Raw genomic sequence first — 26,750 nt, 5'->3', positions numbered from 1 at the left:
GAACCCGAAGGAATAGGTTATCCCCCAGAAGTTACTATCGGATCGCTGAAGGTTCGCTTATAGTAGCCTCGGGACCGAGAAGAAGCCGGATAGCTAGGGCAAGAACAAATTATTACTTATCGGCGTATAAGAGAATATACCCGATTAGAAGCGGTTTATACCGTAGACCCGTTAAAATCAATAATAGAAATGATCCTAGAGCTATAAGCTACGGATCTGGTAACTCTGAAAATCAAGGAAACGCTTATAAATCCTATACAAAGCCCGAAGATATTACCTAAATAGGTATTAGGAAATCAGCAGGAATTGCAGTACTAAAATCGATTATTCGTCCTAGCTAAAGAGGCCGTTAAATAGGAGTTACTCCGCTTATTTTATAACAATCCGATAGCAGGTTATTTTAGTACTGAGAAAACTCTCGAATTACTATTATTTATTTCTTCCTACACCGCTTTACCCAAGATAGGGTGTGCCGGACCTTCTACTGCTAAATACATAGGAAAACCGTGCTACAACAGCCGGATGAAAAACATATATCAGCAAGTAATAGGAAACAACAGTAATAGACACCAGTTAGTTGCAAAAGAAAGGAAGGCTTTATACAAGGCCCTGAAGACTTTTAGTCTTCGGCTTCAGATTCGTCCACTACCTCCTCCCCTTTCTCAGCCTCTTCGGCTTCTAATTCTAGCTGTCGAGCTAGGCTGTACTCCATCAAACGGCCCGAATCCATCAGCCAGCCTAAAACCCTCCTTAACAGCCTGAGGTTCCGGGAGCTCTGGTCCTATAATACAAAGCTAAGGTCCCGGTGAGTTCGAATTTCTGTCCTTGGCCAAGTCCTAGGCTTCGGTGGTATCGGGCACCACACAACAAGGTGCTCCACTGTTTCCGACCCTCCCCACAGCTGCAGTAAGGAGTAGGGAGGTTTGGAACTCCCTGCCGAAAAAGGAAGTCCCGGAGGCCGATAACTCCCGTTCGGGCCTGTACTAGTAGGGAGCTCTGGGCTTTAGTAAGGTCCTGGTGCTTTCGAAGAGCCTTGTTGGTGAAAAGTAGCTCAGAAGGGTCTTCATCAGCCAATCTAGTAGGCCGATTTCTAACCTCCTTTTTCCAACGTGCTTCCCAAGCCCTACTTAATACCTCTTCGGCCATAAGCCTCTGATCTAACCCCTGACTCTGATTCTGGTCCTGGCCCTGACTCTGGGTCTGGGCTTGGTCTACCCACTGGCTGATGGTAATAGTGGCTTTTTCTGACATTGTCGGCTGTTGTGGTAACGGAGCTCTACGGCCTCGCCTTCGTCTCTGGAATCTCCTATATAGCCTGTTGCAAGCCTCTTGGATCAGGGAGCTTGGTGGGCGCCTTGGGGCCTCTCGGCCTTGCTCAGCTTGTAGAATGGGGGTCTGTAGCCGGGTTTCGAAGTCGGCGAGTCTCTTGTTGAGATATAGGTCCAGCGGTGGCACCCAAGTCTCTGTCTCTAGGTTCTGGATAGGGGTAGCCTTGTAAGTCCTAGCTACTATCCTGAGGCTCCTTGACTGGGCTTTGATCAACCTCGCTGCTATGCCCTGGGGCCGGCCGTCGACTGTTGTAGGCTGGTGGTAGTTGGTAGCTCCAAAGGCTATAGCGCTCCAGATACACTCAGTGTATACCTCCCAAGCTCTGATCAAGCCTGGCCTCCAGGTCTTTGCTGCTATTCGTGACAGTAAAATCCTGGGTTTTTAACTTTTCCACCACTTTTGACTCATGAGCCCTCCAGTTGAGCCTCCAATCAAGCTACACCCCTAGGAATCTTGCGTTGGGCATAGAATAGATCGCGGTATAGCCTTGCTCAGCCGGGCAAGCTAGTTGGAGAGGGTCGGCCCAGTGGGATCGGCCTTTGTTGAAGTGGATCAGTTCGCTCTTTGCCGGGTTAAAGTCCATACTATAAGCCTTTGCCCACTGCACACAAGTAGCCCAAGCTCTTTCTAGTTGCCGGCAGTTGACCTTCGGGCTCTTCCCAAAAGCTAAGAGATTTGTGTCGTCTACAAAGCCTACTAATCCGATTTCAGGGTGTTTCTCCTTCAGTATCTTATACAGCGAAGCTATATAGAGGATAAAGAGGATAGGGGATAGGGGTGAATCCTGTAGGACCCTTGCCCTAATATCAGACTGTTAGGCCTGTTGGCTATCGAAGAAGAGGGTAGCTTTACGGCTAGTAAGCCAGGCTCTTAGCCAGTAGACTAGCCACTGAGGGAAGCCTTGATCCCGAAGTATAGTTAGAAGCCGGGTATAGTTAACCCTATTAAATGCTCCCGTGAGATCCAACTGTAGTAGGGAGGCTACAGTTTATTGCCTCCAGGCCCTACGTACCTGGGCCACAACTAGCTGGATTGCTAGTTCTATTGACCTGTTTTCTCGGTTTTCTATTTGTTCGTCGGGTAGTAGACTGTAAGCTTTAGCCACCTCGGTAACCCTCTTGAAGTACCTCTGAGCGAGAAATGCTAAGACTCTATAAAGTGGCTACCCATAGGCCTTAAGTAGACCTATTGGTAGATGGTCGTTGCCTGGAGCTTTCCAGGGTGAGGCTTTGGCTATGATCTCCCTAATATCCTCAGGGGTAACAGTTTGGCTGATTTCGAATCTCGGCTCCTACGGTTGGGATAAGTCTAGGTCTTGAATATCTGATAAGTCGGCTAGAGGATCAGGGAAAAAACGGTCGGCTAGAGCTATGGCCTTCTGGGTGTGGGTTGATAAGGTAAGTAGGCCAGCTGAGTCTTCGAAGGCTGGGAGCCTAGGGGGTTTGGCTGGCTTAAAGCTTTTACACCTAGCTCACCGTTCAAGCTTCCAAAGTAGGGCCGTATCGTAGGAGGCTTCCTATAAAGTAGTCCTCCACATCTTTGTCCTGGCTTCCCTGACAGCCTTCGACAGATCTTTGAGCTTGTGGTTGAGTTGGGTTTTGTTGTAGGCTGTTGGTACTTCCCTTGCTAGCCGCTCAGCCTTTCTAGCCTCCTTGACCTTGTTTTGAACCCCTAGGGACCACCAAGCAACTTGGAACCCTGTATTGGCCTTCTTCCGTGGGGTACTAACCTCAGCAATCCTCGTTAGTTCCTCGATAAGCCTATTGAAGGCTCTATCGAGGCCCTCAACTATCCGAGCTTGACTAAGTAGTCCGAGAGGGCCTCTGTCGTCTAGGCCTAGTATCGAAGGTAGTAGAGCTGCCTCGGCCTAGACCCTCTATCTATCTATCTTCTTCCAATTCCATCCTGGGGTTTGTGGTTGTTGTTGGTGTAGTTGTGGCCGATGGGTGTAGATTTCGAAGACCTGGGGAAAGTGATCCGATTTCCCTTTTTCCTCGATACCGTAGTAGGAGTACTGGATACTCCCTAAGGCCCAGACAAGGTCAAGTGTTGACGGTCTACCCCGTTGGTTCCTCCGGGGGGTCCGGGTAACGGTACCTCGGGAAGTAATAAGGTTGAGGTCCCAAGAGGCTACTAGTCGAAGTAGGGCTTCCGAATCTGGGTCGTACCAATTGAACTGATCCCATAGGGGGTGGTGGAGGTTGAAATCCCCTGCAAGAACTACTGGATAGGCTGGTTTTTGCCTTTCTAGCAGTTCCCTGGGTATCGTCTTAACTGAAGGGGGGTTGTATACCGACTAGACCTCGAGGCCACCCCTATCCTAGCTCCCTTCCTGAAAAATATACCCGGTACCAGTACTTTGATGACTTGTATTCCCACTGGCTGATATCGATCCTCTTGTAGACGAAGATAGTTACTCTACCTTCTAGTTCAAAGACCAAATGGTATCGGCTACTTCGCGGGTAGTAAGTGGACTTAGTAAAATTGTTGATCCACGGCTCCTGGGTAGCTAGGAGATCGAACTTAGCTTCCTCTAAAAGTATTTCCAGGGCTAATTTGTTTTCTCTAGTATTCCATAGCAGTATTATAAACCCTATTAAAGTGTAGGTTCAATAGAAGTATCCTGCTGCTGGGTTTCAGTAGGTTGGAGGTTGAGTTGGGGGCTGGGCTGGGAGCTGGGCTGGAGACTAGGCCTCGTAGGCCAGGTTGGGACTGCTGGGAAGGGGAGCCGGCCTTGCCTTGGATCTTGGGAGGCCTGTTAGATATAGGTAGGCCTTCCCCGCTTCCGAGCTAGTCCGTTACCTTGGTAGTGACCGTCTTCGACAACGAAGTTGAAAAGAGGAGTTCCAGGAGTTGGGAGAGCGGCTGATTCGAAGGTTCGAGAGCGGTGTTGGTAGGCTTCCTTAGCTGTCGACTTCGCCTTTACCCTCTCTGGGCACTCCCTATCCCAGGCTGGATGTCGTTCTCCGCAGGCCGGGCATTTGCAAGGTAGCTGGTAGTTAGAAAGGGTAGGGCATTGAGCCTCACCCTCTCTCCCACCAGGGCTATGGGCCCCTGTTTCACACCTCGGACATAAGGCCTCCTTTTTACAGTACCGGCTAGTGTACCCCCATTTCCAGCACTTGAAGCACTGAGTTGGCTGTAGAGGAGCCTAGTAGAGTTCATAGTTGAAGATCTGTACCCTGAAAATTACCCCTGAATCACAGACTGTTTTGGCCTCTTGTTGGTTGGTAAGGGTAACTAAGACCGTTATCCAGGTGAGGTTTTGGTCCTTTGGGTACTGAAATTTGACCTTGTCGAGTGATTTTAGACCTAGGTCTTGGCTGAATTCCAGCTCTGTAACCCCTTGAAGATCCTTCTGTCGAAGTCCTTTGACTAGGACTGCAAAAGTCCTTTGGGCCTCCTTCGCCTGGGCCTCAAAGGCTTGTTGGATCCAGTTGTTGTTAGAAGAGTGCCAGTCTCAGGTAGCTGGATCTGAGAAGGTGATGACTGTATCTCCACTAGGGAGCTTCCGGGCTGCTATAGCCCCCTTTCGGTTCGAGGCTTGATTAATTGCTTGGACAATTTCCAGTGGGCTTCGCTTAGCTAAGTCGGATGATAGGCCATTACCTTTGACTAAAATCTCACGGCTTACCTTCACTGGGATCACTTTAGCTGGCTGGGCTAAGGTTGGGCCTTGAAGTCCCTAGATTCGCAATCCCTACGAACGTGCTACCTAAGCTATATACAGCGAAGATCCGCCTCGTAATAGGGGTATCTAGTCAGAGAGGTAAGGCCAGCCTCTCTACTAGACTGCTCACGACTTTCGGCCCTTCGTTGTCGTTAGACGTACGCAAGCAGTCACGGAACCCCAAGGTTTGCACCTTAAGCCCTCCGCATAGGGCACAACTACTGTAGCAATACGTAGGCGACACCACAGCGACCTATGCAAGGCCAGGGCCGAGGTCCGGGTGCGAGCCAGGTACGTAATGCCAAAGTAGTCCCCCTACTCTTAGAAGACCGACACGTACGTCTGTCCTCTCCAGCCAGTTATACTGCTCCTCGAAACCATAGCTTCCTTACGGCGGCGACACCATACATTCGCCGTATAGCCGAGGCGCCCTTCCGGCGCAATCCATCTGCGGCTTCATTCCATACTGTAACCTCTGCCCTGAAAGGACGTAGTCTAGCTACGTATACAGTCCAACAGGTCCCCCGCCGAGGCAACAGCTATCCTGCTCCTGTAGCTCGGATGCGAGCCGGGACCGCAATTCCACTATCCTTCCCTCGGTCTAGTATAACTACCACAGCCCACCTTCTGCCGGGCGCAACCCCGACTTCAAGCTTCCCGTTGCACTACAAGGGTCTCCCCACGAGGCTGAAGCCGTAGTGCCGACCGTGTCTTGCAGCGGCGCTGTTCTTCGCAGGAGCTACCACGCCGGCACAGCTCCCAACAGCTCGCCCGCTACTAACCTGCCCTGATCCACCGTTATATATCCTCCTCTTGTAGTGTGCTGTTTGTCAAGAGGGCGAAGCGCCTCGCAGGAAGACCGGCCGTCCGTTGATTTGCCTCCCTTAACGAACCCGTAACCTTCCGTCTCCTCGGTCGATTAACAACTCTTGCAATCGGATTCGTACTTCGGCTTTCGCTCCGTATCCTCGTCGGGCTACGTCTAGGCACTGTTGCCGCTCCTAGTAGCCTCACTCTCAGAACCGGGCAGGGCCGGAGGTGCCCTGTCTCTTCTTCAGAACGTCGAAAGAGTCGGGTGGTTTTCGTACCCAGTATCCCCCTAATCTTGCAAACTTGTTGCAGCTTGTTGTTGTTTGGGGTCGGTAGTCGCGATTGTCGGGCGGGGCAGTGAGGGATTTTCAGGCGCTCGAAGCCCTCACGTCAGGACCACGAAAAACCCACGATTCCAGCCCCAAACGGCCGCGCATCGACTGCGCAGTGCTGCAATCCCTTGGAATCGAAAGAGCAGGTCGCAAAGGTACTGCTTTCCGATTTTTGCGATGCCCGGCCGCCTGCACGGGCGGCCCCTGATGTTTCTTCACCAGGAAGGAAGTAGATATATATACAACTATTTCTATAGAAACTAAATAAGGTATATAAATACTTAGGTTGATCTTAAATAGGTATAAATTAGTCTACTTTAGCTTGGGGAGTTTACAGGGCCAGAGCTCCCGGAACCTCAGGTTATTAAGGAGGGTTTTAGGCTGGCTAATGGATTCGGGCCGCTTAATGGAATACAACCTGGCACGACAGCTAGAACTAGAAGTTGAAGAGGCTGAAGAGAAGGAGGAGATAACGGACGAATCTGAAGTCGATGACTAGAAGTCTTCAGGGCCTGATATAAAGCCTTCCTTTCTTTTGCAACTAACCGACATCTACTACAATTGTTTTCTTATTACTTATTGATATAGGTTTTTTACCCGGCTTTTACAGCACAGTTTTCCTATGTATTTAGCGGTATAAGGTCCAGCACATCTTATCTTGGGTAAAGCGATAACGTGTTTTATAAGCGAGCGCCGCATATAAGCGAGCGCCGCACTTTTTTTTCCCATCACACAACTTCAAAAAAACACACCCTTGCTTAAACCACCATATCTTAGTCAAAACTTGTAAAATTTCAAAATAAGCATTCAAGAATAAAATATTAAGAGAGACGTAAAATCATGCTTGCTTACTAATCTAGTTTTTAAAATAGAGTGGGTATACTTAGGGTTATATATGTAGCTATAATTATACCTAGGGTTTTACCCCCTTATCCTACTAATATAATTATAGAAAAAATAACATAAGTTAAGTTCTTATAAGTTAAATAACTTACTTTGAAAGTTCCAGTCATTTTAGAATGATTTGGTGATTTTAGCAAGGGTACATTTTCAGGGTTATATATGGGAAAAATAGTGTGGCGCTCGCTTATATACGGCGCTCGCTTATAAAATACGTTATAGAAATAATAAATAATATATACCTGGATATTACCTTTGCGATCTCGCACCTTATATACTTTATTACAAATTCTAAACCGCTCTACTATAAAGTAGCTAATAGAGTTTTACTATATCTAAAAGAACAAGCTTTCTAGTACTCTAAATAGGAGGTAGCGATAGCCTCTAAGTCGCTAGTAACATATTATTTACGGATAATATACTTGATTATAAGAGCTCCTAGATATATATAATAAAGCTACTTAGTAAGATAATAGGATAGTATATAAATACGTAGGATATAATAATGACGTCTACTATAGAGGCTAAGCTCCTTACTCTCTTATAGGCAGTAAAAGAGTCGCTCTATATAAGCTATCTATTAAAGGATCTAAGCGTTTCCCTCAACGATAAACATATCACAATAGAATACGATAATATATAGATGATATAACTAGTAAATATAGAATATATGGCATTCAAGACGAATCTGAAGCACGTTGATATCTACAACTACTGGTTATAATAAGAGGTTCAACGAAGTACAATCAACGTCAAGTATATAAAGAAGAGAGGGTCTTTTCGGACTATGAGAAAAGTCTTTCAATACTATATGGTCCGTGCGCCCATACATATCCCTAACCCTGACGCGCGCCCATTAAAGATGGACATGACAATTGACGCAAGACTCCCATTTCACTGTAAAAAGCCCACTAAATACTGCAATTGCAATTGACGTTGTCAAAGTGCTCAATTCGCCTCAATTCGTTGATATCTTACAAGGCCCAAATAGGCGCTGTTTTCCCACAGTTTGACGGCCCAGTTGTCTATCTGCCTGCCCATCTGACTAAGCGCCTCCCCTGCTTCCACGCCCTCTACCACGCCCTCGTCGCGATCGTTGTGGTGCTGCTTGACTGGCGATACCCTCGTTGTTGTTGTCGTCGTTGTTGTTGTCTTCCTGCGCGCCTATGCCTTGCGCTCCTACTGCGCCCAGACCTTCCCTGTTTCCACGGCCTCCTCTGCTGCCACGGCCTCCCCTGCTGCTACGCCCTCTTCCACGCCTTGCTCATTGCGATCCTGGTTGACTGGTGTTGTCGTTATTGTCTTCCTGCGCTAGGTTGGCGCCCTCCCATTGCGACGCCTGCCTACGGATAGATAGCTGTAATCCTGTCGCTTCAGAGCGCTGGGAGCCCTGAACTGACGCCTGAGTCGAGATGGGTGTAGTCGGACGCGGCGCGTTGGGATCTGCCGCGAAGACTTCTGTGTGGCGCGGGCGGCCACGCAAGTGGTCAACGCGATCGAATTCGTGGTATCGAAGATACTCATCCTCGTCAGCCAGAGATCTATCCAGCCACTAGAATGGATGGAAATCTTCCTTCTGAAGTATGAGCCCGCTGCTCTGGTGTCGTTGAAGGAGCTTGTGTGCGCAAGGAAGTTTGAACTGCGTAGTAAATTTGCCTATACAGGGACGAAGAGGAGGGAGGTTCGGCTCTGTACAAGACGGTAAAGATTCTATCATATGGCGATGCTCACGCGCAACACGCTTCAAGGCGCTGACGGCGATCTTAAGAGGAGTATTACTAAGCCACGTTTGGCCTAGAAATTCGCGTCTGAGGCGGTTTTTCTGCTCCTGGCGTGCCTCAGTAATATTGATCTTCATCTGGGCCACCATATTGAATGACTGATCTACTATCTGCTTGACAGTACTGTTGCCAGTGACTAAAAAGCTTTTGAGATACCTGTTGGCTGATTCCACTGGCGATGTGGTTCGCTGGCCGAAATTGAGATAGTTGTTGGTATAGCAAGTCACCCAGTCGGCTGCAACAGGCATGTAAGTCTCTTCAATATACCGGATAATGGCTGTCTGTGTGGAAAAGAAGGCTTTCAGCCTTTCCCACACAAGGTTGAAGTCTTCCAAGGTAGTAGAATACAGCACGTATTGCCAGAGCTTATATAAGCCAGCATGCAAGTATTCTACAGTCTCTGGAACTGGGCCAAGGTCGCCATCTTGTGTAGGGAGCTGACTGAGGCGCATAACAATTGCCTGATCCTCTTCGTCAAGATCGTTGTTATTATTGCCATTAGCTTGTGTTGCAGTGTAAGCAGTGTCGACCTAGGCTGCAGCCTGCTTATCCCACTTGCGCTTGATCTGTAAGACCACGTTCTTGTTGATATGGAAGATACAGAGCTGCGCTTTCGCCTCTGGATAGACGCGTGCAACTACGTTCCTCAACGCCGTATCGTAATCCGTGATGGTAACTGTGAGAGGGCAAGTGTTGATCTCGAGGTGTAAGGAGTTAACTTAATCCATCAACTAGTCAAAACCTTCCTAGCGTTCGTTATTGATAAGGCCAAACGTGCAACTAAAGACCTTTCCTAAGTTACTAACTCCCATCACCTAGAAGAAAGCGAGGCCCTTGTTATTAGTCTTATAGGTATTATCGTAGAGCTGTACCCAAGGATTTAGTACCTACTGTTCCTTGCAAAAGTCGTCAGTCCAAAGCAAGCCTTCAGGCTTATTCTGATCCTGTTGGAACTACTGTCTGTGGCACCCACTTAATTAGTCAGGCTCGTTGGGCACAGATCCACACATATCTAGAAGGTCTTCGTCAATGGGCTGGGCAGTCGCCCTGTTGTTGTGTGGTTGCATTGCCGATATCGCTCAGGAAGCAGGGAGCTCAGAAAGTTGACCCCTGGGAGCACCCGTCACATGATCCGACACCTGTCGGCAGGTGCCCCCAGCTGTACAAAGTGGGTCGCTCATTTGCGACGACAGTCCTTATTTCCAACAGATCCTGTGCTGACCAGAGCACGCGGTATAGAACACCTTTAGTATCAAGCATCTTGAGGACTGCCTGGAAAGGCGTATATCCATCGAGAGCATCCTGGTGTTGGTGATACCGTAGGTTCTTCAACTGTCGGCGGGTGAAAATGAGGGTAGGGAACCTCGTACGCAATGCTGCTACGATCTGACGACTCGAAGTTGATGGCTTGTCGATGTAAGTGGCTACAAATGCCTTGTGTTTAGCGCTGAACTTCCGTAAAGATGAGATAGCTTCGCGACTCTCAGCTGGTTGGTGGTTATGGAAATCGAAACCCTGTCGGATCTCTAGGGTCCATTTGCGATTGTTTTCCTTCAGCGCCTTTGCAGACGCTTGCCAGCTGCAGTTCGTCTTCGCTGTAGAAGTTCTATGCCTTGCGATGGCATCGCTGGGGCGTATCTTGTCCCTTAAGCATGTGAAATCCACCCTAGTGTAGCCAAAGCCCTCGACGCGGTTGACTGTACGCATCTTCCGAATCCCAAAACGCGCCTGTGCCGCCGCCCACTCGTGAAGATCTTCAGTTAAGTCGGCGAGACTGTTGTATTGTGCATCCGAAGCCTGTGGTCAGGCGGTGGATTTGTTAGCGGTTGAGGCAAGTCTTCGTCGCTGTCGTCAAGATTGTCAGCATCGAAGTTGACTGCGGGAGACTCGGGCATAGCCATATCTACTCCAAGTAAGCACCAGAAGGAGGGTAGGAAGGCGTGTAATTGAAGGCGATACCAGAGCTCTTGTTGGCATTGTTGTAAGTAGGATAGATCAAAAGTTATTACTGCAGGCAGTTGGGCAGATGCACAGGCCATTTTTTAGGGTGGACGTATAGACCATATAGTATTGAAAGACTTTTCTCATAGTCCGAAAAGACCCTCTCATAAAGAATGCCGAGATAATTGTGGACGGCCTTATAAAGGTACTGAGTAGGGAGAACTACAATCGCTTTATAGCCTAGATAAGCTCTGTAGATATAGAAGATAGACTGGTAGAGTGTAGAGAAGTACAAGATTAGTAGTAGGAGTAACTAGGTATAGTAGAAGCAGTGGTGAAGGATTATGATAGAGATATTTTGATGGATTATAATTGATCTGACGGCCTATAATGGATATAAGCGATTTGAGTATTTCTGGGTGATTTGAGCCAGTTGAGCCCTATGGGCTCAACTGGAGAGGTGTGTTAGAAATGAGGACCGTTGTCATAAATCAGCGACTCACTTTGTACAGCTGAGAGCATCTGCCAATAGGTGTCAGATTATATAACAGGTGCGTTTAGGAGCTATCTTTCTAAGCTCCCTGCTCCCTGAGCAATATCTGCAGTATAACAAGAATAGATAACAACAGGGTAACTACCTAGCCCATTTGATGAAGACCTTCTAGATGTGTGTAGATCTGTACCCAACGAGTCTAGTTAATCAAGTGGGTGCTACAAACTATAGTTCTAACAAGAGGGAGCCCCTCTGCTAGGCAGGATTAAGTTCGCTGCTTGAAAGCTACGAGAAGTCCTTAAAAGCCGTAAGAAGTCCTGTATAGGAGAGAGCTCCTTTACTAGATAGGATTGAGTTCGTTGCTTGAGAGTTGTGAGAAATCCTTGAGAATCATAAGAAGCCCTATATAGAGGAAGACCCTTTATTAAGCAAGATCTATTAGGCCGTTGGAGTTACTCTAATACTCAGGTATAGCATTTAAAAGATATTAAAAGAAGTAATTAGTCAACGAGCTTATTAGATAAGTATAAGCCTAGTATTTACTGCCATCAAGCAACCTTAGAGGAGCGAGATAGTGGGTAGTGAGGGTAACCAGGAGCTCTACTATAGAGGAGTATAGACACTATAAAAGAGCGTTGGTCTTATAAGATAATATATGAGTAGGCTTACTCTTAAGCTATATCTCTATTCAGTAGACCTGTATACAGAAGCTAGAGAGGTATACTACAAGCATTTATCTTAGAGGATTAGGATTGAAGGGACGAATTCTATTATAGAGTAGTGTTACTGCTTACGATGTGTCTAAGTAGCTTTAATGTCTATAACTGATTTTACTAGCTAGTAATTTAAGGTACGGGTTCTAGGAGGAACCTTAGGGAGAGAGAGGTAGTCAGTCAATTCGATTTAGTTTCGAGAAAGTCAATCAGTTCAATTTAGCCTTTGAGAGTCAGTTAGTTCGTTGCAGCTATAATTATGTAGTTAAAAAGCACCTTTTACGCAGTTGTAGATAGTAATCAGTTAGTTCAATTCGGCCTTTGAAGGAGAGTTAGTCAGTTCGCTATAGTTAGTCAATCCAATTTAGCCTTCTAGAGTTAGTTAGTTCATTATAGCTGTAGTTATATAGTTAAAAAGTACCTTTTATATAGTTGTAGACAGTAATTAATTAGTTTAATTCAGCCTTCGAGAGAGAGTTAGTGTGAGGACCGGCTGGGTAAGGTCGGCGTGGGCGCAGGACGGAAGCCCCGAAGCCGCAGCGCCGGCGGGGTCGCAAAAGCAACAACAACGCTAGGCCAGAAGGGCGAGGATATCGCGTCAGAGGAGCGTCGAAGGAGCGTACAAGCAAGGTCGATGACGGGGCAGCGAGCGGGGTAAGTGAGCCCAGACGTTGTCATCGCAGGGTATAAAGAGGGGGTGGAAGACAGGACTTAGGAGAGAGACAGAGTTCAATGAGACCACCATCCCACCCCTAACGAGCACTCTGCTCCTACGTTGCGCGTGCACTGCTCGTACCCAGGCACTCTGGTCCTAATACCCTTGGATCCTTGATCCTCACAGTTAGTTAGCTTGCTACAGTTAGTTAATTCGGTTTAGCCTTTAAGAAAGTCAGTTAATTCGATTTGGCCTTTGAGAAAGTTAGTTAGCTTATTGCAAGCACAGTCAATTCATTGCAACTATAATCGCGCAGTTAAGAAGTATCTGTTACGTAGCTAGTTAGTTGGAGAGAGCTCTATACAGGTTCCAGGAAGAACCTAAGCAAGGAGGAGTATCTTATCAGATACAGAAGGGTGTTAGGTATAGGAGGGTATCAGGTACAGGAGGGGTACTGCTAGGGTTAGAGGCCTATAAATTGCCGGCTTCGCCGGAAGTCTTAGAAGATTCAGAGTTCAACACTGTTATCTACCACCTCCTTAGAAGCGATAGCCGCGCAGACGCTGCTCCTACAATGCGAATCATCCTTTCAGTCTCCTCTTCTCACAAAAATCCCATTTTTTGATCTGACAGTTCGTAGCTGCTCTGTTTGCTCTGCACGGAGCGCACAGAGTGGCAGATACTCTTTTCTTAACTGGCTAGCCCCCGCTCGGGACCCACACTTTTCTATCTGCCTTCCAATAGTCAAGTTGTGATAGTTAACTTAGGTTTAAGTAGTCGATATCTTGAAGATACTTTAGTACGAATTGTAATAGAATCAAGGTAGAGTAAGTAATATATAATAAATCCGTCCCAGTTTCTAATATCTGAAAGGATTCTATAAAGTATCTGAGTCTAAGGATAGTAGATTCAGTAAAATCTAAAGGGTTATAATAATCGTATGAGTAATATCTTAATAATAGCTAAGCTAGTAAGTTATATTACTTACTAGAGAACTTGTCACGGGACCGGCTGAGGGCGCAGCCCCGGGTACGTGATATAAGCAAGTGGTGTGCAGCGTTCAATCACGGAGTGATTGAACTGGCGGATCTTTTGGTTCATTGGCAGAGTGCTTTACTGCGCGCCCTCTTACAGAACTCCCTAAATCTTCTAGGAGTACCTAAGGAATGGCTTTTATAGACATCGTTTACAGCTACTCTGTTTGCTCTAAGCGGAACGCACAGAGCGGCAGACACCCTTTTCCTGACTGGTCGGTCCCGCCTGGAACCTGCACTTTCCGTCCGCCTTTCGATAGGTCAGTTGGTCAAATTGTGACATGTTCCAAGGGACTGAGCGAGATAAGTGTGGTGTGGCACGGGTACCATCAAATTACGATAATTTTGGTGGTTCTGGAAGGGGTTGAAGTTGTTCCTGACTGTGGCTTGATTAGTTCGAGATAGTGTAATTGGGCATGGCCAGCATCTATGGGTGGCCGGTCTGTGTGGGTCACGTTAATGATATCTATTGCACTTTCTTGTTCTCCCAATCCTCTCTCCCGCCTAGGTACCGATACACTACCCTTGAATCTAGATCTCGGCAATCAGCTGCCTCGCTCGCCGCAACGTAGACTCCTAGGCTACTCGTTCCTAAAGCGTTTCTAGACCCCACCCTTCTTGCCATGTCTACAGCCAGGCCAATGTCCTTCCTCATCAACTGCACACGGAACCCGCCCTGGTACCTATTTGAGGGAGGCGCTTGCGGACATACTCCAGGAACTGGGTTGAAAACATCGCAGATAGTATTTTGCGCGGTGCCAGCAGCAAAAACCGAGGCCAGCACACGGGCGTCAATGCCCGCCCGCATTCCCATATCCATGGCTTCAGCGCACGCAATCGTGATGATACCCGAGAGGTAATTATTGGACAGTTTTGCAGCGAGACCCAGCGACGGCCCACCACACTCTATCACCTTCCCGCCCATGGTCCGTAGTAGGGAAGTCAGCCGCGGCACGTTGGGATCAGAGGATGAGCAACCGAGGAAGAAGGCCATAGTGCCATTCACGGCCCCGAGGACCCCACCGCTCACGGGAGCATCGTAGAAAGCAACCGTAGGCGAGGTAGCCACAAGCTCCGTTTTGACGTCTAGGTTGGTCGCGGTATCGATGGTGGAGCAATCGATAAGGAGTTTGGGCGTTGAGGAGGAGGATAGGGCTGCAATAATGCCCGTATCCGGGTCAAGGTAAACAGACCTGACATGAATTCCCTCGGGTAACATGGTGATGACAACATCCTGGTAGGTTAACGGGTTGGCCTTAGGAGACGGTCCATCAAGCATTATGGAGTGTGAACTTACTGACTTCTCCGCAGCTTCTCTTGCGCAGGCACTTTTGACAACCATGTCAGGCAGGCGGTTGCGAAGCTCATTTACAGGGGCATCCATGGTGTCGTGGACGTGTATTTGCGACCCGGGTGGAAGATTCCTTGCAAGGTTGAGCACCATGGGTTTTCCCATTGCTCCTACACCGATGAACCCCACGAAGCTCGGAAGTGACCCGCTACCAGTTGAGGATGGCATAGTGAGCGCGTCGTGTGCGAATGAAGCTTGACCGGTTAGGATCACGTATGCAAGGCGGGTGGCTGTGGCAATCGAGGAGAACCAGCCTAACTCTTGTTGATTCGGTGACTGTGGCTCGGAGTACTAGCACCACCTTCCCCTGGGGATAGCGGGCAATGCGGGGAAACAGATCAGTTGTCTGTGAGCCCGGAGCGATATCAGCTCTCCCCTCCAACTTACCCCACAGGCACCCCAAGCGTCAGCGTCTTTTCAGCCCACCCGCAGCAATAGCCCCTGACCAACGAAGTGACAGCCGGGCCAAGTCTCACAGTATGCCTGAGATAAATGGACGAACTTCCGACAGGAAGAGAGCGAGCTGATACCTAGCCCAAATTCATCCCTACTTGTAAAAATCAAGGAGACTCTATTGTACTCTCTCGGCCTGTGAGTCCAACTCACCAACCTTGTAGATCAACAAGAAATCAGCAGCAATGTCTACGACTGTCCAGGTGCATGCACTCTCGGCCGGGCACTTCTCTCTTCCTGAGGAACAGTTTGTCCGGCCGGCGGCGGTAGGGGCACGCAAGACTGTACCTTCGCTATGTTGGCTCGTGCAGCACACCCACCCCTCGACTCAAGTTACAACACGCATTGTACTCGACCTTGGCCTACGCCGAGATGTCGATCAGTATTCTGAACCTATTCGCCGCCACATCGCCACGCGCCAGCCCATGACAACCGACCCGGATGTGGTCCGAAGTTTGAAGGCAGGCGGGCTGACACCCAATGACATTGACTATGTCATCTACTCACATGTGCGTAACAGTAACTCCAGTGGTCATATCTGATTGTATTGTATCTTTTCTAACTGGTCTGTTCCGAAGGTCCACTGGGATCACGTTGGCGACCCGCGAGATTTCCCAAAAAGCATATTTGTGGTCGGCCACGGATCGCTGGATGTACTGCATGGCAGAAGCGCTTCACTTCGGGGTGGTCACTCATCCTTCGAAGCAGACCTGCTGAGTCCATCCCGGACCATTCAACTTCCCAAGCCGAGGAGCACAAACGGAGCCGAGGCCGCTTATACGGCCGTCACAACTGCAACACGTTCCCCTACTGGTTTTCTCGGGCCATGGAGACCCCTAGGTGAGCTCCCGGCAACCCTAGACGTGTTCCAAGATGGCAGCCTCTATATCGTAGACGCACCAGGCCATCTTCCGGGACATATCAATCTCTTAGCCCGCACTGGCAGTGATAGCTGGATCTACCTTGCTGGGGATGCTTGCCACGACCGTCGCATTATGCGACAAGAAAAGGAGATCGGGGAGTGGCTGGACAGCAATGGCCATGTGTGCTGCATTCATGCCGACCGTGCCAAGGCGGAAGAGACAATACAACGGATCAGGTGTCTAGAGAAAAAGGGGGTTGAAGTAGTGTTTGCGCATGATGTTGAGTGGGAGACTGATCCCAAAAATCGAAGTCGATTTTTTGGTACTAAACCGGAATCATAGGGGCAACGAGGTTTGTAGCATTGATTGTTCCGGTGATAGCTAAGTTCATTGTCCCTCACTGCGCTCTTTCCCTTGGTGTTTTTTGTGCTCTACACTGATGATCAAACACGTCCCGTTGTCATCATCTCTGTCGCAGTCACACTATCTCAGCATGTCGAGGCCCAGACTGCAATTTGCTCTACCCCAACCTTCCCCTCAACCCCGCCATGCTAAAACATATTTACACTTTCCCCTCATCACGTGCATCCTTCGCCCTACCCTCTCCCCTCATTCCCGAGCCTTGCTACCTAATGCCGCATTTACCTAGGCGTGCACTTCGCGTATGTTGCCCTGGACTCAGAACCGCGTACTATTGAATGTTCGGCATAGCTCAATATAAGCTGAGCGTCTCTAAATTGGCTCCCGGGGGCTAAGCAGGCGTAGGGAAGCTAGTTCTGGGTTGAGTCTTCCATAGGGTAATGGGATCAGAGCTAAATATCAAATTAGGCCTCTACCTATCCATTCTTGAGATTACTTAGATTATCCCATACCGAGCAAACGTGCGGGATGCGGGGATGCTATTCTGGGCATATATCAACGCTCGGATGGGCCGCCTTGTCACGCGTGGCACCGGGTGCGGCGAGTCCATTCATTATGGCGACAGAACAACAAAAGACAGACCTAAAGGACAGGTTCGATGCTCAGCTGGGCACTGAAGCCTTTCACTCCGGCTGGGCATCCCTCCTGGCGCTTGACCCTCCTTTCTTCTCCGCGAGTCTTTCCCTGGCTTCAGTGCCGCGTCGGAAATCCCACCTTTCGCGCAAGAACCAGGCCCTAATATCCCTCGCTGTCGATAGCGCGGCCACGCATCTTTACGCTCCAGGAATACGCGTACACGTATCGGAAGCATTGAAGGAGGGAGCGAATGTCCACGAGATCCTCGAAGTGATAGAGTTGTCAAGTACGCTCGGGATTCACGCTTGCAACATCGGCGTGCCATTGTTAGTTGAAGTCTTGAAGGAGGAGGGCAAGTACGAAGACGAGATTACGCGTGCCTACGACGGAAGACAGGTGGAACTGAAGAAGGAATTCACCCAGAAAAGGGGCTATTGGCATGCGTTCTGGGAAGACTTCCTTAGGCTTGACCCCGACTTCTTTGAGGCCTATCTGGAATTCTCGAGCGTGCCTTGGACCAAAGACGTCGGCGGTAGAGAGTCTGGCGGCAGAGGTGCACTGGAGCCAAAGGTATGCAAGTATCAGGGAACACCCGATTTGAATGGGAAAGTTACCATATGGCTAACATTACATACAGATGAAAGAGCTCGTATACTGTGCCTTCGATGCTGCCGCTACTCATCTATATGTTCCCGGCTTGAAGCTTCACATGAAGAACGCGCTTGGCTACGGTGCGACACCGCAAGAGATACTCGAAGTATTGGAGATTGCTACGTTGCTGGGCTTGCACACGGCCCACGTGGCGGCACCAATCATTACCGAGTTGTTGTCAGCGACTTCTGCATCCGCTGCCTAGGGTATAAACATAGGAGAGCAGTGGGACATGTCATTTGCCTCTATACTTTGAGTGTAGTACTTGTCATTGAGCGCCCAATGAATTCGTAACCGGAATTGCATCGGCCCATGAAATAGAGGAGTCCTACCTGAATGCGCTTATAAAGATCAAGCCATTGGGTATACAGAAGCGCAATCGTAGCATTCGGTACAAATGTGCGTTTCCCGTAAAATGCAACTCCCGCCTCTGAAAGTTCTGAATGGTTAGGTTGCTACGGGATTTGGGATGATGGGGTTTCTAATTAACACCCAGCTTTCATTATCCCACTTCCTGGGCGGGGAAATGTCAAGTTCTCCAAGACAGGCTTAATTTGGGGGCTTCTCATCAACTGCTAGCAACCCCCGCCCAAAAGCGCTCCGGGAGTCGAATATGTACCTCCGCCCCCGTTCAAGACACCCGGGTGTAGAAAAGCTTTTGGGTCATACCTGGAGCAGTGTCATTCTCGAATGGGCATCGCTAGTACACGCCACTGCTGCCCTTTCTAACTCTATTACGTGAGCAAAACCATCACAAAGTCCCTTACAGGCGACACAATGGCCCCGAGCAGCACAGACCCTCAGTTCGATGACCTGCACAAGCAGCTATTCGACGCCGGCCTCGCAGTACGTCGCAGCGTGGTTGGAAACACGTATGTTGACCGGGCTCTCGCCAACGGCTCGACCGAGTTCTCGCGACCGGGACAGGAACTCGTGACGGAATGGTGTTGGGGATATGCCTGGACACGGCCCGGGCTCGACCGTAAACAGCGCAGTCTACTCAACATTGGAATGCTCATGGCGCTCAACCGAGCACCGGAGCTGGCGGTCCACATACGAGGCGCTAGGAACAATGGTCTCTCGGAGCTCGAAATTCGCGAAGCTATCCTGCACTGCACGACGTATTGCGGTGTGCCTGCCGGGGTGGACGCAATGAAGACGGCCGAAAGGGTGCTTGATGAGATGGCTGAGAAGGGTGAGATGGCAAGGGAGCTAGGGGCGAAAGCGGCGTAGAGATTCAGAAATTGAGAATATTTAGAGATGCTTTATTGACTCCCGAGGTGGATAGCGATGATCGGTGCTACATGAAACTCCGGTCACGCTGCTGAGACGGAGCAGCCCATCCAGCGCCGGCATAGCAGCAGCAATAAAACAACACCAAATTTCCCACTCTCGCGACCATGTGGTGCTACCAGCTGCAGATCACAGGAAGGGTTCCCCATAGGCCCCATCCAATTAGTTAGGTAAGGTGAGGTACAGTACATTGGAAAGTAATACAGCCGTGATCAGGGGGAGCCCCGCGCTCACCATTTTTTTTGCTCCCACATACCCCTCTTTGCAGCCCGAGGCTTCGCAAGACCTACCTGATGACACCAAGCGATAGCCTCGACAATATTGTCGTGAAGCCTAAGCGCTTCCAGTGCGCTCGCTGCCAGCGGAGGTTCGCCCGGCTCGAACATTTGCAGCGCCACGAAAGGACTCGTAGGTCGCCGACTTAGTCGGTAGTACTGATGGTTAGTACACTTATCTGACCACACACTCCTATCCGACCAGATACGCAGGAACGTCCGTTTCTATGCAAACAATGTGAATCCAGTTTTACAAGAAGGTAAGGCACATTGGATGGCTAGCCGTTTCCCATTGAACAGTGGCCCTGCGTGGTATCATCTACCAATACTAACTTGGTCCGTGGTACCCGTAGTGATCTATTAATTCGACACGAGAGGCTCTCACACAGCAGGCCTGGCGCAGCACCTCATCTGCAGCACGGACTAGGCAAGACTAAGCCACCTAAAGGGTTGGGCAAGCGACTGCGGGCCAGAGTCTCGTCACGCGCCAACAACGACTCGGAAGGTGATGACAAATTACAGCCACGACCTTCCCCATCCCCGGCCCTTTCCCTCCCGTTACCAGTAACGGCAACAAGGGATGTTGTAGTGGATCTCCCCGGTGCGGTTTATGGAACTTGCTTGTCGCCAAAACACCGGTCTCCCCAACCATCGCCGGTGCCACCCTTACTCGGCGTTGATGATGCGATGACTCAAGAAGCCTCGGCCCTGGCAGACTCCATGCCTCACAATACAAGCATTGCGGAACCCGGACGCCTATCTATCGATGGCGATTCTGACGAATCTCTGGATGGTTTCACAACGTTTCTCGAATCGGGGGCGCTGGCCTTATACAGTCTCCCATCTCCGACCATCGAAGGGCAGCCCCTCTCGATCTTCTCGTTTGATACGATAGAGGGTGGAGGTGATGGCAGTATTTCATACCTTCCATCTTTGCCAACCCAGCACAACGCTGATTATGCTCAAGATACTCCAGAGGAACCCATATCTTTCTCGAGGTTTTGCTCACGACTGCCATCCGTGCAGCCTGGAAGCAGTGATTTTGAATCCGGCGCGCCTCCGCCGAACCCCGACGCTCGCTTTCATTGCCGCACGGAATCCCCTGACAGCCAGGCATACCAGCGAAAGATTTTCGATGTTCGTTCTGAAGACAGGCAGCTTGTGTTGCGGAAGTTAGCCGATTTTGCATCGGCCATACCGAACTTCTGGCTCCCTACTAGGTTATCTTTAGGGCGCTACCTCCGCGGATACGTCGATGGGTTTCACAAACATCTCCCATTCTTGCATATCCAGTCCATGTCCGTACAGACATGCTCCATCGAGCTGCTACTTGCCATGGCCGCTGTGGGCGCCCAGTACTGCTTCGAGACGGAAAAGGGGGTCGAGCTGTTCCAGGCCGCCCGGGCTATCGCAAATGAGCGCATACGGAGAAAGGACGCAGCGTCAATCTCGTCTCAGCAGGGCCTCGACCCACCTTACTCCACGAGCCCAACAGGATCTACCGATAGCAGCCCCCATGCTTTTCCCGGATTCACCGGGCTACGCTCTAGTACGACGCCCGCACTAGGTGACAATGGTCTGATGCAAACAGCCCAAGCACTTCTCATTCTCATGGCCATGGCCACTTGGGCCAAGCACAGCGAAATCTTACGAGAAGCACTTGCCATCCAAAGCATCCTCGCCAGCATTATCCGAGACGACGGGTTGGGCACACCACTTCCTGGCCGGGAGGGCCTAGGTTGGGAGGCCTGGATGTGGCACGAATCTGTTTTGCGGACCAAGTACATCGTCTTTTGTTTCTTCAACCTCCACTGCATCGTATACAACATACCGCCACTCATTCTCAATTCCGAACTCAGAATGAGACTCCCTTGCAGTGCTGTGGAGTTCAAAGCGGACACAGCTGGCGCGTGGCGAGAGGCGAGGGCAGGCGAGAAAGAGCCCGCCATGTTTCAGGACGCCGTTCACTGGCTGTTTTCTAGTGATGAGAGGAGGGCCCTTCACTCGTCGCTGGGGAATTACGTCCTCATCCATGCCATTATCCAGAACATATTCCTGGTCCGGCAAACAGCAGGATGCCGGATTGACCCGCCGAATCCGGGCCTGACGGCGGAGGATGCAAAGCCACTAGAACATGCTCTTCGTAACTGGCAGCTGAGCTGGGAGCGCAGCCCAGAATCATCACTGGACCCAACGCATTCCAACGGCCCGGTTGCCTTTAACTCAACCGCGCTTCTTCGCTTGGCATATATCCGGCTCAGCATGGATACGGGCCCGGGACACGCCCTGAGCACTCGTGATCCGGTACAGATCGTCCATGCTCTGCGGGACACGCCGGTCCTGAAACGATCGCCGCGGATCACGCGAGCTCTTCTCCATTCGATACACGCGTTTAGCATACCGATAAAGATTGGGGTGCGGTTGGTAGCTAGGACGCAGACCTTCATCTGGTCAGTCCAGCACTCACTGTGTTCGCTCGAATGCGCATTGCTCCTCAGCAAGTGGCTAGAGGCCGTATCAACCACCCAATGGCCGGGAACTGACGCTCCTCTTACGCGTGACGAAAAACGAATCCTGGCCCTTGTTGGGAAAATGCTGGACGAAGCCGATTTTCCTACTGCCCCGGAAATCTGGACGGATGTGCGAGCAGCGGCAAGACATCTCAACGTGGGCGTGCTAAAGGTCTGGGCGGCCATCTTCAGAGGACCGCAGACGTGGGCTATAGTGGATGTCATCGGCTCATCATTAGATCTCTATGCCAGTATGCTGGAGGCCACAACCTAATTCAAACCGGGGTTGTAGCTCAGTCTCCGTCAGGCAAAGACATGTCCACGACGAGTTTCCCGCCTCCCCCCTTGTGATAGTCATCCACCAAGTCGTTCAACTTCGACAAAGGATACGTCCTGATGCGTGCCCTCACACTATGGTCAACCGCAAACTGCAGCGTTTCCCTGAGCGTCTTGTTACTTCCCACCAGACTCCCAACAACGGCGATATCGCGGAACACGAGGTCCCAAGCAGAAAGGTGGAATCCCTTTTCCGGGAACGACACAACGACGCACTTCCCGTGATTCCTGAGCAGTGCCACCCCATAGTCAAACGCCTTTTGACTCTCAGGTAAGATAATGACCGCATCTAGTCCCATGTTGGCGCGGTCCTTCTTGCCATCCTCCTGACCAATTTCCTGGGCCACCGTGCCAGCGTCTTTGACCCTGGCATCGACAATCCTCACGCCCTGGAAGTCTTTTACCACATCTCTCGCCAAATCGAGCGGTCCATCAGCGTTATCAACACCCACCAATTTCAGCCCCATTTTAGCCGCAAACTGCAATCCTAGATGTCCCAGCCCACCACCACAGCCTATAATACCAACCCGCTGCCCCGGCGTCAACCGGCACCTCTTGAGCGCCGCGTATATGGTCACCCCGGCACACATCAGCACTGCCGCATCCACAGCGCTCATCGCGTCGGGGAGCGGCGCCACCTGTCTGCCATCCACGACGGCGTACTCGCCGAACCCGCCGGGTGCGCTGATCCCATTATTCGCAGCGTGTGGGCAGTAGACCGAGTAGCCGGTGGGGTCGGCGTCCGGGTCTTGGTTTCTGACGTCATCCCCGGCACACTCAAAACAAGTCCCGCAGGGGTGAAGGGCACGCCCGGGGATGCCAACGCGGTCGCCCGGCTTGAATTTACTGCTGGCGGATGTGCTGGAGGATAGGATGACGGTCCCGGCAAACTCATGGCAGCCGATGTGCGGGAAGGAGGGTGGAAACGGGGGCAGCTTGCCCGCTGCGAGAACAGCGTCCGTGTGGCAGTACGACGCAGCGTCGACTTTGACGAGTATGTCGTGGGGGTAGATTTCGGGCGAAAAGGTTGGGAGGGGAACTAGGCGGAGATTGTATGGGGCGTTGAACGCGTCGAGGAACTGGGCTCGCATCTGCGATGGGAGTTTGATATCTGTAGGAGCTGCCATCTTTGGTCCGGACGAGACCTGAATCTCTTAACGCATGTGTTTATGGATGTCCCGGTCACTTGACAGGCGGGGAGGAAGCTAGATGGCAATATGAAGAGCTACAGACTGAAATCACCAGATTCTAAACGATCTGCGCCACCAATCGAATGGGGGTCATGATACTGTTCGAGTGCCACGCAAGCGGGGTATCAGAACGCGGCGTCGAGCTTCCCCGCATGGGGGACGGGACGCAACCCCCTCATGGTCTCGGCTGTCAAGAGGCAATCTGTGTTGTACTCGGGCACACCCACCAGCTATATGCCATAGTTACCAAGATGCGTCGTTCTCGCTACCGCTAGCAAGCTCCTTAGGCCATGGCCACTCAAGCGGAAGGTGTTCCACTGCCGCCGGTCTTTGTTGCCGTCTCGGCACTTGACGGCGGCCATCTCACTCTCCCTGAGCGGCTGTTTGTCACTGATGCCGACCCCGAGAAGCGTGCTACAGTTCCGTCTCTTGTGTTCCTCATCCAGCATCCAGCCCCTCAATCTGCCTCCGGTAACAATGTCACTAGGCTCATCTTCGACCTTGGCGTCAAGCGGGACCTGAACGGTTACAGGCCAGCACAGCGGGCACATATCGCCCAGCGGCAACCCGTCATTACCGACCCCGATTGTGCGGCCAGCCTCCGCAGTGGTCAGGCAGAGACAGCTCTGGACCCGGCGAAGGACATTGACTTAATTATCCTGAGCCATGTTCACTGGGATCATGTCGGGACACCGTCTGACTTCCCTAGCGCCACCTTTGTCGTTGGCTCGGGCACACTAGACCTCCTCAAAAACGGTGCTGGACCGCTTTATCCCGCGGAGCTATTCAATCATGACGAGCTACCGTTTTCTCGCACCATCGAACTTCCCCCGGTCCCGACGAACACGGGCGGTCCGGACACCCCTAGGCACACGCCAGCACCAGCCAACTCAACCGCAGTCCTCCCGCCCCCGGTTGACAAGGCTGCAGACACATGGGCATGGCGCCCGCTCGCCGGCTTCCCCGCCGCGCTCGACTTCTTTGGCGACGGCAGTCTCTACGTAATTGACAGCCCAGGCCACTTGTACGGCCATGTAAATCTACTTGCCCGCATTGGAGAGCGACGGTACATCTATTTAGGTGGCGACTGTTGCCACGATCCAAGGATCCTCAGCGGAGAGAAGGGTATTGCATTATACGAGGACGGGAGGGGCGGTATTAGGAGCGTCCATGTAGATACAGACATGGCTAGGAAGACATTGGACCGGATTGGCCAGTTTGTAACAGAGAAAAGGCTGGGAGGGGAGGAGGTAGATGTCGAAGTGGTGGTGGCGCATGATGCTGTGTGGAGGGGCAAGAACCGGCATCGTTTCTGGCCAGGAAGGATGTAGTTTGTCCCGCGCTGTTTGAGAATCTCAGATGCTTACCGCCACATAAGACGGCTGGTGCGAGGCAAGCTCCATTCTTGGGCAGTTGTTTACTATATGGAACTCCTGTGTCGGTATACTATCTCCATTCAACGCAGGGAATTACATTCAAGAAACCCCCCCCCCCCCCTTTTTTTTTTTTTTTTTTTCTCTATATCCATTGTTCAGTTCGCCACGCAATACTATCTCTACAGCAATGGAGGAGAAAAGCGCAATGCGCGTGACGACCAGAAGCACACGCAACGATGGTTACACACCAAATACCGATGCACTGCCCCTCATCAATCTGGCTTCCCCAATACGGCGGCACACCAGGAGCCAAGTAACTGCGGGGAAGGGAAGCCAGGTATGCGCGTGGCTTAATCAACTGCCAGAGACGATAGTGGGGGTACTTGAATCTTACGATCTTCACATTCCGATATCTGCTAGGCTCTTGGAAGTGATGAGCGGATTCTACTGTACTCTGTTAATGCCAACGACATAATGCCTTTTACACCAGCAGACTCGGTTGCCTTTATTGGTGTGATCGCTGCCTTAGCCCCTTTCGAAACTATAGAGTGGCTGACGTCTCTCAGGACTCGGTGTCATGGGGTATCCAATGGCAAAGAATCTTGCCCTTGGTTTAGCCCAAGAAAAAAGAGTTCTCGTCTGCGACGTAGATGCCGATGCCGTGAGCCGCTTCAAGGCAGAGATGGAAGGAAGCCGGTTGGTGGAGACCGTTAGCAACGGTTTCGAGGCAGCAAAAGCAGCCGTAAGATATTCCCCGGCGCCTGTTGGTATTTGCCAATGAGGCCACATGGCTGTGTTAACCAATTGACCAATAAAGGATGTTGTTATAACCATGCTTCCTGGCTCCGAAGCAGTCAAGGCTGTCTACCTGGACCCGCAAACCGGCATCCTAGCGGGAGCGGCCGCTGCCGCAAGCGAAAGGTCCTCCCCACCAACACAGCACAAGCTCATAATGGAGTGCGGCACAATCGAGACCGATACGATTCACTCAGTCGCCAAAGCGGCCAAAGAAGCGGGTGTTGCCGGCCTCACCTTTGCCGATGCGCCCGTGTCGGGGGGGCCCATGGGCGCAAAGGCCGCAACCCTGACTTTTATGGTAGGTTGTGAGCCGGCTGTGTCACCCCAGGTTTTTCCAATCGTCGAGTCATACCTCCGGCACATGGGTGATGCGTCGGGGATCTTCCTTTGCGGCGATGTGGGAGCAGGCACAGCTTTCAAAATCATCAACAACTATCTCAGCGCCATCACGTCGCTGGCGGCCTCGGAGGCGCTTAACATTGGTGTCAAGGCCGGCCTGGATCCGAAGCAGCTGACCAATGTCATCAATGCTAGCGGCGGCCAGTGCTGGGTCACGAGCAAGAGCAACCCGGTGCCAGGCGTGCAGGCCAACGTCCCCAGCTCCAGGAACTATGAGGGTGGTTTCCGCATTGAACTGTGTGCCAAGGTACTGAGCATGGGATCCAAATTAGCTGAGTCGGTGGGCGCGAGGACAGTGCTGGACAAGCCGACTCTGCAGGCATTTGGGGAGGCCATGGCTGATGAGAGGTATAAGGGAAAGGATGCGAGAGTCGTCTATAAATGGCTGAATGAGAGCGAAAGGTAGCTGCTGGCTCACATACTGCGAATTGTAATCAACCTGGAGCGGCATCCCTTATCACCGCAGGCTTTGTCGTTGTCAATTAAGCAGCCAAAGACAAGTGTCTATCATACCGTCGGATCATTATTCTGTTCGCCTGGTACCCTCGATGCAATGCTTCGCAAACTTGGGGGTTAAGCATAGAAGAGTGCATTCTAGTCA

At 50.9% G+C, this 26,750-nt stretch overlaps 7 protein-coding genes across 7 annotated transcripts; 5 read left to right on the top strand and 2 right to left on the bottom strand.

Moving 5' to 3' along the window:
• Nucleotides 1-14,124: 14,124 nt before the first annotated feature.
• Nucleotides 14,125-15,177, bottom strand: MFIFM68171_03992 (uncharacterized protein; the record flags this gene model as incomplete). The annotated part of the gene is made up of 2 exons (XM_071059412.1): nt 14,125-14,892; nt 14,956-15,177. 2 exons carry the CDS (start codon nt 15,175-15,177, stop codon nt 14,125-14,127), a joined length of 990 nt encoding a protein of 329 aa, XP_070915513.1.
• A 2,123-nt stretch (nt 15,178-17,300) lies between these two features.
• MFIFM68171_03991 (uncharacterized protein) lies at nt 17,301-18,177 on the top strand (the record flags this gene model as incomplete). The annotated part of the gene is made up of 2 exons (XM_071059411.1): nt 17,301-17,891; nt 17,959-18,177. 2 exons carry the CDS (start codon nt 17,301-17,303, stop codon nt 18,175-18,177), a joined length of 810 nt encoding a protein of 269 aa, XP_070915512.1.
• A 572-nt stretch (nt 18,178-18,749) lies between these two features.
• MFIFM68171_03990 (uncharacterized protein) lies at nt 18,750-19,205 on the top strand (the record flags this gene model as incomplete). Its single annotated transcript, XM_071059410.1, has 1 exon — nt 18,750-19,205. The coding sequence occupies one exon, from the start codon at nt 18,750-18,752 to the stop codon at nt 19,203-19,205; it is 456 nt and encodes a 151-aa protein (XP_070915511.1).
• A 353-nt stretch (nt 19,206-19,558) lies between these two features.
• Nucleotides 19,559-22,324, top strand: MFIFM68171_03989 (Zinc finger protein ADR1; the record flags this gene model as incomplete). The annotated part of the gene is made up of 3 exons (XM_071059409.1): nt 19,559-19,673; nt 19,746-19,800; nt 19,894-22,324. 3 exons carry the CDS (start codon nt 19,559-19,561, stop codon nt 22,322-22,324), a joined length of 2,601 nt encoding a protein of 866 aa, XP_070915510.1.
• A 19-nt stretch (nt 22,325-22,343) lies between these two features.
• MFIFM68171_03988 (Alcohol dehydrogenase) lies at nt 22,344-23,513 on the bottom strand (the record flags this gene model as incomplete). Its single annotated transcript, XM_071059408.1, has 1 exon — nt 22,344-23,513. One exon carries the CDS (start codon nt 23,511-23,513, stop codon nt 22,344-22,346), a length of 1,170 nt encoding a protein of 389 aa, XP_070915509.1.
• A 353-nt stretch (nt 23,514-23,866) lies between these two features.
• Nucleotides 23,867-24,907, top strand: MFIFM68171_03987 (Cytochrome P450 monooxygenase mpaproduct; the record flags this gene model as incomplete). Its single annotated transcript, XM_071059407.1, has 1 exon — nt 23,867-24,907. The coding sequence occupies one exon, from the start codon at nt 23,867-23,869 to the stop codon at nt 24,905-24,907; it is 1,041 nt and encodes a 346-aa protein (XP_070915508.1).
• A 519-nt stretch (nt 24,908-25,426) lies between these two features.
• On the top strand, nt 25,427-26,555 carry MFIFM68171_03986 (3-hydroxyisobutyrate dehydrogenase; the record flags this gene model as incomplete). Its single annotated transcript, XM_071059406.1, has 3 exons — nt 25,427-25,463; nt 25,519-25,694; nt 25,770-26,555. 3 exons carry the CDS (start codon nt 25,427-25,429, stop codon nt 26,553-26,555), a joined length of 999 nt encoding a protein of 332 aa, XP_070915507.1.
• Between the last annotated feature and the right edge of the window lie 195 nt (nt 26,556-26,750).

This window comes from Madurella fahalii (assembly GCF_045866475.1).
Source record: "Madurella fahalii IFM 68171 DNA, scaffold_2, whole genome shotgun sequence".
Classification (NCBI taxonomy): domain Eukaryota; kingdom Fungi; phylum Ascomycota; class Sordariomycetes; order Sordariales; genus Madurella; species Madurella fahalii.
The sequence above is the reverse complement of the archived record's forward strand: the minus strand, read 5'-3'. Positions and strand labels throughout refer to the sequence as shown.